The sequence below is a fragment of the Saccoglossus kowalevskii genome, chromosome 19 (genome assembly GCF_978046115.1).
Source record: "Saccoglossus kowalevskii chromosome 19, keSacKowa6.1, whole genome shotgun sequence".
In the NCBI taxonomy this organism is placed as follows: Eukaryota; Metazoa; Hemichordata; class Enteropneusta; family Harrimaniidae; genus Saccoglossus; species Saccoglossus kowalevskii.
The window spans coordinates 16,609,788-16,623,706 of record NC_140659.1 but is presented as its reverse complement, the minus strand read 5'-3'; the positions used below and the strand labels follow the sequence as shown (position 1 = coordinate 16,623,706).

General features: G+C 35.2%; 1 protein-coding gene across 1 annotated transcript in view; it reads left to right on the top strand.

The window, feature by feature from the left end:
* The window catches only part of LOC100374560 (tyrosine-protein phosphatase non-receptor type 13-like), a 58,064-nt gene that overhangs the window by 25,837 nt on the left and 18,308 nt on the right, over positions 1 to 13,919 (top strand). The window contains exons 13-24 of the mRNA XM_085493718.1: positions 103 to 288; positions 860 to 933; positions 2,471 to 2,562; positions 3,146 to 3,404; positions 4,472 to 4,629; positions 4,859 to 5,023; positions 6,618 to 6,851; positions 7,770 to 8,251; positions 8,392 to 8,485; positions 9,579 to 10,043; positions 10,815 to 11,026; positions 11,484 to 11,573. Of these exons, the coding sequence (XP_085349844.1) occupies positions 103 to 288; positions 860 to 933; positions 2,471 to 2,562; positions 3,146 to 3,404; positions 4,472 to 4,629; positions 4,859 to 5,023; positions 6,618 to 6,851; positions 7,770 to 8,251; positions 8,392 to 8,485; positions 9,579 to 10,043; positions 10,815 to 11,026; positions 11,484 to 11,573 (2,511 nt within the window). The remainder of the gene's footprint in view (positions 1 to 102; positions 289 to 859; positions 934 to 2,470; positions 2,563 to 3,145; positions 3,405 to 4,471; positions 4,630 to 4,858; positions 5,024 to 6,617; positions 6,852 to 7,769; positions 8,252 to 8,391; positions 8,486 to 9,578; positions 10,044 to 10,814; positions 11,027 to 11,483; positions 11,574 to 13,919) is intronic.

The window sequence follows — 13,919 nt, the reverse complement described above, 5'->3', positions numbered from 1 at the left end:
GTCTTGTTTTCTTCACATATAATTATTTTAGACTTACAAACAAGAACACTAGACATTTATGGGCCATTATGCTGATGTTATCATTTATTTTTCTATTCATAGGAAGCCCGCAAACTTGCCGAATACGGAATCCACTTTCATAAAGTATGGGATGTCAAAGGTGAACCCGGGACGTCAATATGGATCGGTATTTGTACCCGTGGCATTATAGTGTACCGAATATCGTCTGGACAAAGAACAGCAGTACACAAATTCGCTTGGCATCTCACACGAAAAATTGCATTCAAAGTAAGTAACTGGCTGTTTATTAACTTGTATAGGTCATTTGCATATCATTTAAATATTCACAATTTTCATGAGATAGTTAGTATCAAAACATCTTACATATTTTGTTTTTCAACTTCGCATACTGATGAAGTGCACCACCTATGGTAAAATGGGGAAATGTTTGATTTCTTTTGTCTATCCAAGGCGACATTTACTGCATATATTCAAATGAATTATTTAATAAAAATAAACATTGAACCGTATTTATTCTATTAGTAGCCTCATGACCTTACATAAATTACTGCCTCAAAGTGTTTCTATGGTAAAATACGTCATATCTTAATGATTTGGTGTACAATAAATAGTTTATATCAATTTGCACTTGTATTTGAAATAGAGAAAATACAGTATATCTTGTCATAGTATTGAATTATCTTCTTGATTTGCAAATAGAATTTTTTTCAATCTTTAAGATTTCTAGGGGTCAGATACATGTATTTCAAAATCAGTGTTTTAGCTGAAACAATTATGTTATTCGAAGATTTAAATTAGCATAATATCAAGATAAAATTTGTTTTGTTTACAATTACAGCGGAAGAGATTCATCATAGAACCGAGAGAAGGAACTGGTGATAAGTTTGTAAAGTATACGAATGATTACAGGAAGTGAGTCTACTATATTTACTATCTTACATAGTAGGCATCCTTTCGTCTCGTGAGACGATGGGTTTGCACCCAGTGAGTCATTCGCTCAGTCTTGTTGAGAGCATCGGCGGGCGTGACACAGCAGCCCGATCCTTGCATGACAGTCTCTGCTGCAGTTGCCACACACATAGTTTGAAAGTGGATTTGTTTGTTTGTTCTGCTGCCTGTCTTTCCTTCTTGCTTTTCTCTCCTCCAACTGTTGCTTTTACTTTTTCTCGCCTCGCTTGACTCCCTCTCTCACTGTCTGTCTCCAAACACTGCAGTAGTCCGCAAGCGATTCCCAGGTATTAGGATCAATGCCTGTCAGTTTCAAGTCACGCTTACAGACGTCCTTAAAACGCAGAACTATCTTACATATGAGCTGCTTTATTTATACTGTGTATTGTTTTGTCCTGAAGGCAAGAGGACAAATGGGTGATTTTCCGTTCAACCTCGAATTGCATGAAAGTTGCATGAAAGATGTGCGTCGACCGTCTGCCGCAAAAATCAAAAGATTTGATTTTGAACTTGAATTTCTTTATTTTGTAACTCGCATCGACCGGCCGATCTTCGACAGAGGAATATTACTTTCGAATACCCTCACTTTATCAAAATTGCTTATCATCAAATGTGTACAGCACATTATTAAGCATGGAAATATCGCCAAAATACTTTCGCGTTTGTCGAATCCCATTCGATGTTTGTCGCCACTACGACACTATGATCTTTGTTTGTCCTGTTTTTACGTTCGATTTCACGCATAACGCGTGATTCTCGCAGTGAACAGAAAATTGGGAAACAATGTCTGTCTGTCTGTCTATGCACAAATGTTGTTTCCCAGAAATACGTTAATCAGCGCATGTTAACTGAAAATATTTTTGTGGTGGCATGTTTTTCATAAGCATTAAATAGTGTTTACTACAGTAACAACCGTTATAGGGTGACAAAATGTATGACATTAAGGTTAACATTACTGTGAATTCTCTGCTGTTAACATTTTTCAAGGGTATGCAACTTTTATAATTATGTGCACTGGTATGCAATAAAGATCTTACGAGAAGTGAACTCTTGTGCTTTGCAAGTACTTGAAAGCAATTCCATTATATTTGTGTCAATTGATATTTCTAACCAATTGCATAAACAGAAATGAGATTATTCAAACACACAAAATGCATTTACATGTCTTACATGTATTGCACTATTATACTATTAACCTTCTCACTACCAGATTTTCTCGCCCACATTTTTCTGCACTTTTTTCTTATATTCTTCAATATTTCTGGAAATGAACCCTAATTTTGGAGCTAATAGACAAAATTTGAGTCAATTTTCAGTTTTTACTCAAAAAATTGGCTATTTTTTTTGTCCCAATCTTTTGAAGAAAAGTGCAGACTATAAAGGGGACTATTTTGTGAATTGGTGATCAGTTCTTTCACAGACTCACTTAGAAATGTGTGTGACTTCACATACACTCATCTTATAAATATTTATTATGAATAATTAATTTAATTCATTTCAGGGGTCGATATATGATGAAGTTTTGTTCAGCACAACATAAGTTCCATATGACAATGCGGTCCAAAGCCAGCATTTCTCAGATATTTCACCAAGGTAAGTGTATGTGCATCTTCACACATTACACATATGGAGTGTTAATCATCAAAAATAACTTTCCTTTTTATCACTAACTGTTTTGTTTAAATCTCTCCTTAATGTCCTCCTATCCACAACGTAAAAGGGCGTCTTTTATTTTTTGGATGCCATGATAATTCCTTTTAGTTTTATGTATATTTTGATAATTTTGTCTGAAATCAATATAATTTCCCATTGATCAACATTTTTGAACAAATTACATTGTTCTATGATTATGACCGTTCTAATTTTTATAACGTTTCATAATCATGCTATTATTAGTACCGTAAAATCTGTATTAGAAGCCGCATCCCTAATAGAAGTCGCACCCATTCTTTTTGAATAATTGAGAACCAAAAATTCGTCATTTCTCATATGTGTAGATGCTCTAATAGAAGCCTCATCCCCTCTATTGCATTGTACCATTTTAATAGAAGCCGCGGTTTCAAATACAGATTTTACAGTACTAACTTTACTCATGAAAATTTAATTTGTTCTCACTGAAACAAAAAGCAAAAAAAACACACGTAATTACAATAATCATACAATTTGTATTTTGCAGAGTATCCGACAGAGGATCCATACAACAATGATCATCACACTGGTCACCAACGTTTCTATGACCCATACAACGGGGAATATAGTGATTATGAAAACAATCAGGATGGGTATCATAGCGATGGTAACCATAGCAACCAGTATCATTTAGATGACTCATTTAATGGTGGTTACAGCAGCAGAGGTAGCTATGGATTTAATCGCGATGAGATGAGGATTGCGATCCCATCGACTTCAACGTCTGCATCAGCATCACCAGGGCGGTGAGTTTTACATATACATGTACACATTTCTGCATAAAAATGTAAAAATATTTAAAAATTAATTTCAAGCAGGCTAGGAGAGGGGACATAGATTACTTCTAGCAGAAAAATATCAAAGGGAGGTGGTTGTCATGCCATGTGTGTGCGACAGTTGTGTTAATAACTATTAATTTTCCCATAATCCATAAATATGATAATGTTTCAGTTTGTACCTTTTGGTCTGCTCGACAGTCACTGTCTATGTTCATATGAAACTCGTATCTCACGCATGAATGACGTGACCACTTTCATCTTCTATCAATTGTATTCCTATTATATTGTGCCAGAACATTTCTGTCATATTTTTTGAACGATATTAAGTCTATTTGGGGGTTACTTTTTAGCTCCGCTGTCGACTTTGTCGAGCAGAGCTTATCATATGAGTGATTGTCCGTCCATCGTCCGTGTCAATGTTTTACTTTTTTGACTTCTTCTTGAAAACTACAATCCTGAATGCTTTGATATTTTGTGTATATGTACCTTGGGTAGACCTCTCTTAGATTTGTTCATTTTGTAATGATATCTTTAATTCTCTAATTTTGGTGAATATTTTTGTCATTTTTGGTATAAAGTGACATTTTCGACTTCTTGTTAAAACTGCAAGTCCAATTGCTTTGATATTACATATATAGGTACTACATGTGGACCTCTCAGATTTGTTCATTTTGATATCTTTAATTCTCTAATTTTGGTGAATATTTTTGTAATTTTTGTTGAAAAGTGATATTTTTCGATTCTGGTTGAAAACAGCAAGTTTGATTGCTTTGATACTATACATATTGTTCATTTGATATCTTCTGTTCTTTAATTGCAATGTGCATTGCTAACAGCGGAGCTATCTCAGCCGACAGGCTACTTGTTTAGCTTACTGATGTTTTCGCCACTTCCGTAATATAGGTAATTGCTGACAGTGTCTGGACTTGCATGTTCTCATCCTACATGTACATGTGTCATAATCGTATCTGATTTCTGTTTTTCTAGCAAAAAAACTGTTTGTGTAAACCTGTATGTTTTTGTTTTTTCTACAGACATTATGACAGTGTACCACAGACACCAAGGGATCCAAGCAGAAGAAGCGCCCCAACGCTGTCACTGATACCTCATGAAAGAAACAGAGGACCTAGGGACCCTCATGAACCCCCTAGCATGCATAGTTCTAGTCAGAGTCTCCCAGTTTATGTTATGGGTAAGAACGACAAGAAAAGAATTACTTTTGACCAACTTTGGGTGTTAAGATTTTTCTATTTAGAAGTAATTTTAATAAATATCGAGCAAGTTATAATTGCAATGTTTCAGGACTTTTATACTCCCCTTTGCCATACAAAGAAAAGAGATATGTTATTCATCTAGAATCTCAATGCACAAGGTTAGTCACACTATGTGTGTAATGTTTTAATCTTTCCAATGTTTTTCAGAATCAAGTTTACGGAGTACAACTTTACAAGACACTTATCTAACCAACCCAAATGAGACAATAAGTGAAACACTGCGGGATCGTCTAAATGCTTTACCATCTCCCGAAAATCCAGAAAGAGATATTTCTATCATAAAAATAAAAAGAGATCCTGAAGTTGGTTTAGGTGAGAGCATCTGTTACTATGGTTACAGTCATTACTTATTAGAATGTTTCCACTAAAATGATACTACCGATTTTGCTATTGATCTTTCTTGCAGCGTTGTAATATTTCTAGGTAGGAACATTGACTTCTCTATTTATACTCAGAGAACTCCCTAAGTGTAGCAAATATCATAATATGGCTCAAACTACATTTTGTATCATTGCATATGCAAATCGGATGAACTTAGGAAAGAACAATGACAAGTGAATATATATATATATATATATATATATATATATATATATATATATATATATATATATATATATATATATAAACTCAAAAATACATTTCTAATGATCAAATGTTGAAATATCTTCACAATTGACAGTGGTGCTAGGTATTGAGAGGGGGCGTAAACTGATCTGGGAAACTGTCATCTCGCTATCAATCGTCCTTGCAACATTGCAAGTAGTATATGTTTGAGTTTGCTTTCAGCCATTGAAAATTAACTCGCATATTGAAAGTCTCGCTGTATTTTTTGATTTGGTTAAATGTAGAACACAAGTAAGTTTCAATATTGCTCAATTTTATTTTATTTCACACAATTATCTTGCTTGAAATCTGTCTACCGGTACATCATTTTGAATCCAGATCCATAAATCTCATTTGAAAATGCCGAAGTCAAACATCTAGGTAGGAACATTGACTTCCCTATTTATACTCAGAGAACTCCCTAAGTGTAGCAAATATCATAATATGGCTCAAACTACATTTTGTATCATTGCATATGCAAATCAGATGAACTTAGGAAAGAACAATGACAAGTGAATATATATATATATATATATATATATATATATATATATATATATATATATATATATAAACTCAAAAATACATTTCTAATGATCAAATGTTGAAATATCTTCACAATTGACAGTGGTGCTAGGTATTGAGAGGGGGCGTAAACTGATCTGGGAAACTGTCATCTCGCTATCAATCGTCCTTGCAAAATTGCAAGTAGTATATGTTTGAGTTTGCTTTCAGCCATTGAAAATTAACTCGCATATTGAAAGTCTCGCTGTATTTTTTGATTTGGTTAAATGTAGAACACAAGTAAGTTTCAATATTGCTCAATTTTATTTTATTTCACACAATTATCTTGCTTGAAATCTGTCTACCGGTACATCATTTTGAATCCAGATCCATAAATTTCATTTGAAAATGCCGAAGTCAAACATCTCAAGAAGATTGATAGGGAGATAGCAATTTTCCTGATCAGTTAGTTTTGCAGTGCACTGTAAATGTCTTTTAAATGATTTTTAAACAGATCTGGATGTAACATACTGTAAAATACTTTATTTTCGCTATTTTCGCTGAAGGAATGATTCTGTGAAAATAAAATCCAGCGAATATACATGTTTTCCTATATCACATTTAACTGGTCAAAAAAATCAGTGAAAATAAATTCCATACAAAACACCCAAAAAGTCTTTTCAGCGAAAATTAATTCCAGCTAAAATAAAGTAGTTAACAGTAGTAGAAACTTAATGCCCCTTACAGACCTTTTTTTTTTTTTAAGCAAATTCTGATTCTCTCATCTTTTTCATAGGCTTCACCATCGTTGGAGGTCAGAATCCGCGGAGTCTTGACCTTGGTATATTTGTGAAGTCAATCGTACCAGGAGGACCAGCTCATAAAGCTGGCATGTTGAAAGCCGGGGATAGATTAATATCAGTTAATGGCCACAGCTTAGAAGGAATCACGCACCAAGCAGCTATTGAACGTCTAACTCAAGCCGGAGATGTGGTAGAAATTATTGCATCTCAGCAAAGATCTAATAAAAGTGAGTAGACATTTATATAATAATGATTGTGATTGGTTGAAATGCTCATAATAGTGGTTGTGGCTTGACGACTGAGCTGTATTTTATCAGGCGTCACTGAGCAGGTTCAATTTGTAGACTTATGGATAATGCAACGTCTTGTAGTATGTAACTCGTCTAACACCGTTTATTGTCAACTGAATAAAGTTTAGAACAATGCAAAAAACCACACTCTTGAGCTCTTGAGCTAGTGAGCTCATGAAAACTCCAAAAGAAGAACATAATCGAACAGTAATAAAGTTGGCGCACTGAAACTGATATCCAGCCTCTTTCTGGTACCGGTCTCTGATTGGTCATATTTATCGGTAATATTTATCGTTCTCGCTGTATCCAGCGACAGTAGTCATTTACATAATTTGTTCAATCGTATCAAGTGTTACATATGGTAATGGTCTACCAGAGGTTAGGGTGTTGCACAACAGAGATTTTGATTGGTTGAGGTTTGGGGATGGATGAACTCAGAGGGCAAACTAAGCAATGAAGTAGTGTCGCATTGATGGGGTGTACTTTGTGCCCATAGTTAGTATAACGCTACCAATTTTGAATGTAATCGCTAAAAAGATGACACATATTTTTTGTGTAGTATTCGTTTCAAATTACTTTGAAACATAGTAAATAAAAAAACAATCCCCCTAATGCCCAAGTGAATCAGTCACTTTGATGGGAGTGAGTGTGACATTCATGCTTCTAAATTTGTTTTATTTTGTGATTTCATGACGGAAACCCGAATTGAAATGCTCTGAATCTATGAATACATTAATTCAGATTTGTAGTTATGTAACTGTTTTGACCAAGAGGTAACTTGTCTCAAATTCAGTGCAAATGGTCGTAGTTTGGTTGAAGCTTTTAATCAATAAATCCATTTTTGTTTTGTATTAGGTCGAGCTCTACCACCACCGAAAGTTCAGCTGTCGGGAGAAGAATCAGAGACCGTTACTGACCATACAGATGGCCTTAGTGGTGACCTCCAGGTAGAGTCACAAGTATCGAAAAAGAAAAAGACTCCTCCTGCAAAGCCTAAGAGAAAAGTAAGCAGTATTGGACCTGGATTGAATGGTTACAGTGCTAGTGACGATTCAACACCAAGGGAAAATGGACAGATAACAAATCATAATGAGGATGTGGTTACCATGGAAACAAAAATGTCAGGGGATGAAGAAATGGCACTAGACGAGAATCAGCAAAATATTCGTGCAACAATTGATGCTTTGGAGTCGGTTCCAGATATTCCAATTGAGGATAGAGATGCAGATTTTGAAGATGAAGAGGAGTTGCTAAGCAGCGGTGATCCGTACAAACCGGGTGATGTATTTGAAATGAGATTGTCCAGAATAGATGGCAGTCTTGGACTAAGTGTCACCGTAAGTATAAAAATTAATGATGATCTTACACTTGTGTATATTATCTCCATTTTATTTGATGTCTTTAAAAATGATATTATGATGAATAAATGTCTTGGATCACGTGTCACCATAAATTTTGATGTTTGCAATGTTTTTAGGGCGGTGTGAATACCAGTGTTAAACATGGGGGTATATACGTCAAATGTGTCTTTGAAAATGGTGCTGCTGAATTAGATGGAAGAATTAAAGTTGGTGAGTTTACAAAGTATTTGCCTTATATGTACAGTACTGTTTCATTTAACAAATCATCGTGCAAGTTTGGTCGGCTTTAAACTGGGACTATAACAAGCATTTGTGGCTATGCACCGATCGCTGGTAATGTAATGATTGTTGCATTGGACTTGTGATCATTAGACCGAAGTTTGAGTTCCACCTAGGTTGAACACCAAAAATGGTTGACACTTTACCCCGGGCAAGTGTGCCACAGACTCGTACAGAAGGTCAAGCCACTGGCCAAGATTAATCCAATGGATGCAACATATATAGTTTTTGTGGCAAAATACACTATATTGTCAAAAATGTGCACAGAAAAACAAAGACAACAGTGACTTTCAATATCCGAAAATGTCGCCTGGCGCAAAAATAAAGAAGGAGAAAAACATTTGTGCTTGAGATGTGCTTCTAATGGTCAATACTCATTGATTCAACTACATTGGGGAAATATTGAGAATAGCTTCACATTCATCCAAGCTGTTCTATCGTAAAAAATTTTGGGGATTTCCCAGGATAAAGTCGAATGAGCTAAGACAAAAACATTCAAAGCTGCTCCCCAAAATACCCATAATTGCTTACAATAGAACAGTTTGGCAGCACATACAGCTGTTGATGAAGTTGTTCTCATGTCGTAAAGGAATGAACGGATCAACTTTTGAAATTAGTTTTTATTATTATACCAAATTAAATTGTGTCTATCAAGAAATCCAGTACTTGGATAGTACACTAACACCATGACATCCACTTTGTATCAGTCAATACAATCAATACAATCATATACTGTGTTTCTACGTACATATTCTCGTGCTAACCTCTTGTAATGATTCAATCATTGTGATGTGTTGACTCAGGAACACAAAAAAACATCAGAGAAACCAGAGTGCTTTCACGTTTAACTTCTTCTTTATTCCTCCATTTTCAGTTTTACACCAACAGTACTACTTTTTACATATTAATTCACTCGTGTGATCAAGTGACATATAACACTATTTCAAAAGTATGTATTCTGATGCATGCAATAAAGTAGTCCGCAAAAATAAAATATTCTCCATGTTTGCATATTGTTTTTTAGGTGATCGTGTTCTTGAGGTTAACGAGGTACAGTTGGTCGGAGTAACGCATAAACAAGCTGTGGAGACACTACGCCAAGCACCACATACTACATCATTGGTGATAGAAAGAGGTGTCCCTCCAAGCAGTACTAATGTACTACCACCTACACCTTCTGAAACACCCACAACTGAAATGCTTCTAAACGATTCTACTGCGACAGTCTCTGACAACATGAAAGGGATTGACGATTTACTAAATGAGATGAACGAAACAAATATTTCCGATGCACCTTTTACTGATGAAGAAAATGATGAACATGATAATGTTGCTACGCCAACGCCAAGCAGTCCTGTCCCCTCTATGAATTCTCAAATCAAAGATCTTGAAAAGAACAGCCTTCATTCAGAATCACACTCATTATTCATTGAAGAAGAAATCACCGGAATACTTCAGGATGTTCCTAGTTATGCATTTATTAACAAAGGTATTCCTTTTAAACTGATATAGATTAATGATTCAAAGTTTAACCTTTCCAGTTCCCTATTTTCATCACAAATTCACCAATTAGTTCCGTTTATAGTCTGCACTTTCTTTCTGAAGATTGGAACAAAAATAGCTAAAGTTTTTGAATAAAAACTGAAAATTGACTCAGATTTTGTCTGTTGGCTCTAAAATTAGGATTCATTTTCAGAAATATTGAAGAATATAGGAAAAAAGTACAAAAAAATTTCCCTTTTTATCAATACTGTAAACCACTTTTATTTTATAAGAGAAAAATTTTTGCAACTTTCGCAGAATTTTATCTTTATGAGTGCTATTAAAGCCAACTGTTTCCCAAATCACTGAGCGATAGTTAAAAAGTGGTGGTCATTGCACATCCCGTTTGATATTAGACTCATAGCGACCTGCACATCGTGTGTAAAATACATTGTTTGTTTACATCCACTTTGAACATCCACTGCGCGACAAAAAGTGTTCTATTAGGCCCAAAAAAAAAATTGGGTCGGTCGGTCGGATTTTTTTTTCTTTCTGTTTTTAAAACTTGTGAAAACTAAATCGTAAATAGCCGAGGTATATGGGGAAAAAAAACGCAACCCGATATTTCACATTTTTCGATCGGCCGCTAAGGGCAAAAAAAAATTGCCTTATGGACGATGTCTTTAGAATTGTGAACACAAAATGGGAGTGTTACACCAAACCTATACTACAATTTACATAAATTCTAATCAATTTAAATAAATAAAATTTTTTGCAGAAAATGTATATCAAGTGAAACTGACAAAAGGTAGTGGAGGATTTGGATTCAGCATACAAGGTGGTCATGACAACCAAGAGGATCCTCTAAAGGGTCTGATTAAGATCAATACACTCTTTCCAAATCAACCCGCTATTCAGAGTGGATTGATTAAAGAAGGAGACGTCATCTTGAAAGTTAATCAGCAGCCAGTTTATAAGTTAAGTCACACTGTAAGTATGCAAATAAAATGATCCTATCACCAAATAATAATTTGTTTATTAAGTTTGGTTAATTCTAGCGAGTAAAAAGTGCATCCTATGATTCCACAATTAGAATGATGCATGTCCCGTCTCCAATAACACAGTGGTTGTTGTACCACTTCAAATACTAACCAAGTATTGCCAACCAAATATGGAACGATTATTCGTGTAAGCGTCCACTAATAACCACCGGACCCCACACAAAGAAGTTTGCTAAATCTATTCTAAACGTTTTGGGTTTTGGCATTCCCATGATGTATTCCTGGGAGGAAAAGACGTATAATAATAAGGTTATTACGAGGATGCTGCAAGACAGTACGCGGTTGCTGTACTACACACAAAAAACATTGTATGGGCCCCAAATTGAATGTGCACTGAGGAATAGGAAAATGTTATCCTTAAAAATTTGATGCATTTGATTTTCTAGGAAACTGTGAATATTCTTCGTAACACTCCTCCAGATGTTGTAATGTTAATGTGCAGACCTGTGTCAGGATCTACACCGGTACCACAGGAGGTATGTGCCAGAATGCTTGTTTAATCGTTTAATTTTCACTGCCGGAATTATTCACAATTTCAAAAAGACAAAATTTCACAAGATTCACTAACACTCTGTGTCGTAGGACAGCAGAGAAATTTCCACTGCTACAAAGACTCACAGGAATTTGTCTTTCGTGAAATCTAATTATTGGCACAATCTTCATAAATTATGCACTTAAAGTGTAACTGAATTGGGACAATTGACTTTTTTTGTGTGCAAAATTTATTTATAAACAACATTATGAAAAAAAATCAAGTGAAAAGGGTATATAAATTGGGTAAACAGTCAATGATATTCCGAAATCGCGCCACGCCCCCCTCTCCCATCACCTTCGAGTTTTTTCGGCATTACGAGTGTAACCGAAATGGCGCCACCAACGGGAGCATAAAGCATGAGCTAGCTAGCAGACAGGATTGTTTATCATTTTCCATACGCACGCGTTTCGTAAACATATACAACGAGTTACCAAGATCGAGAATTCTTACGAGTTCAAGTTACCATCATATACAACGAGTTACCACGATCGTTTTCATGGGGAAACGCTGTGTTGTTGGCAGGTGTAGTAACACACACGGCGATCGCGTAAGTCTTTATGGGTTCCCAAAAGATTCGAATTTATGACATCAGTGGACCAAAGCCGTCAAGAACACCAGGAAACATTGGGATGGACCTTCTCCATATACCGTTATTTGCAGTGTCCATTTTACGCCCGAATCATTTGTTGATCCACCATCTGGATTCGTTATGAATTATTTGGGTTTCGGGAATAACTGTGTAAATAACCAGAAGAATAATATTTTCCATGTAGAATATGAATATTAATTTGCTTGAAAAGTTTAGAATGTATTCATGTTATTATGCCAGAGTCGAAATAACTAGATCGATCGTGGAACAACAACAACAAAACACAAAATGGCGATTGGAAAATGTAAGCACTGGACGCATTCACCGTTCACGTACTTTGTGTCTTTACATGATTTCTTCAGAAGATCAAGAAACTGAAAATTGCACACTGATATGTGTTTAGAATTTGGATGAACAAAAGACAGAAACTGGAAACCAAGCCGGTCACGATGTTCAAACTCTGTGTCACGGTCATTTTGGGAAGGTACACGATCACCCACATCGCGTACTTTTCTTGCAGGTTCAAACCTGTATGGGCCAATTTGTCCCTGGCACTCTAAAACAAAATCGTGACATCTCTCATTGTCATCATACTCTTCGATTTCATAACTCTCGTCAGACGATAACATAGATTCCGTGTCGCTTTCCGAGCACTGCATACGTATAGCGGCCATTGTGAGACGATGACAAGTTCCCCCCGTGACGTCACAAAGTACCCTTGTATGCTAATTAGGTACTCTAGTTGGAGCCTCGCTCTGAGTCGACCAAGAAACTGAACGTGGGCGTGTCCTTATCCAGAACATTATTATTGATCGTTTACTTAATTTATGTACATTTTTCACTTGATTTTTTTTCATAATGTTTTTATAAATAAATTTTGCACACAAAAAAAGTCAATTGTCCCAATTCAGTTACACTTTAACCTTCGGTTCCAATGTTATGTTACTCAGTAAAAGTTGGATACAACATTTTTTTTGTATTTTTCAATTATTTCTTTGAACCAAATAATATAATAATATATTAGCTACAGGACTTGATAAACATTTTCAAGAAAAAAAATGGTAGACGCCATGCTAATTTTATTATGCAATATTTATATATTGATAAATGCTTCGTTAATATTTCAAGTTCTGTTACATATTTGCTCTATTAGTAATGCATGTGCTTACGTACGTGACAGTGTTGTGGTCAAAAAAAGTAATATTTGATTGATCCATTATATAATAAATAATAAACATTCTATTGGAGATGCATCACTAATAAAGCAAATAAAGTATTCAGAAAAAGTTTGTGATTTTTGAATCTGTGGATGCATTTCCATATTAATTAATGCTAATTAGTATCCAAATGTTGCTGTGATTATCAATAATATCTATCATCAAAATGTTGTTATTGCAACCACAATGTACTTATTTTAACAAAATTAATAGCAAGCAGGATACATGTATGTTAAAGGGGGTGGTCTTCATGCCGAGTCCTGTTTGATATGGGTTTCGTATTGACATACACAACATGTAAAAGATACATTATTAACATGAAATTTGAACACGTACTGTGCAACGACCAATGCACTTGAATATTATAATTTTCAATCAAACAGGGACTTCATGAAAAGAAAATATTCTAAGTGCAGATAAAGTTAACTTGTATCCCACATCATGGATACGTTTTACTCACCTCCTGTAAATGCATTAATTA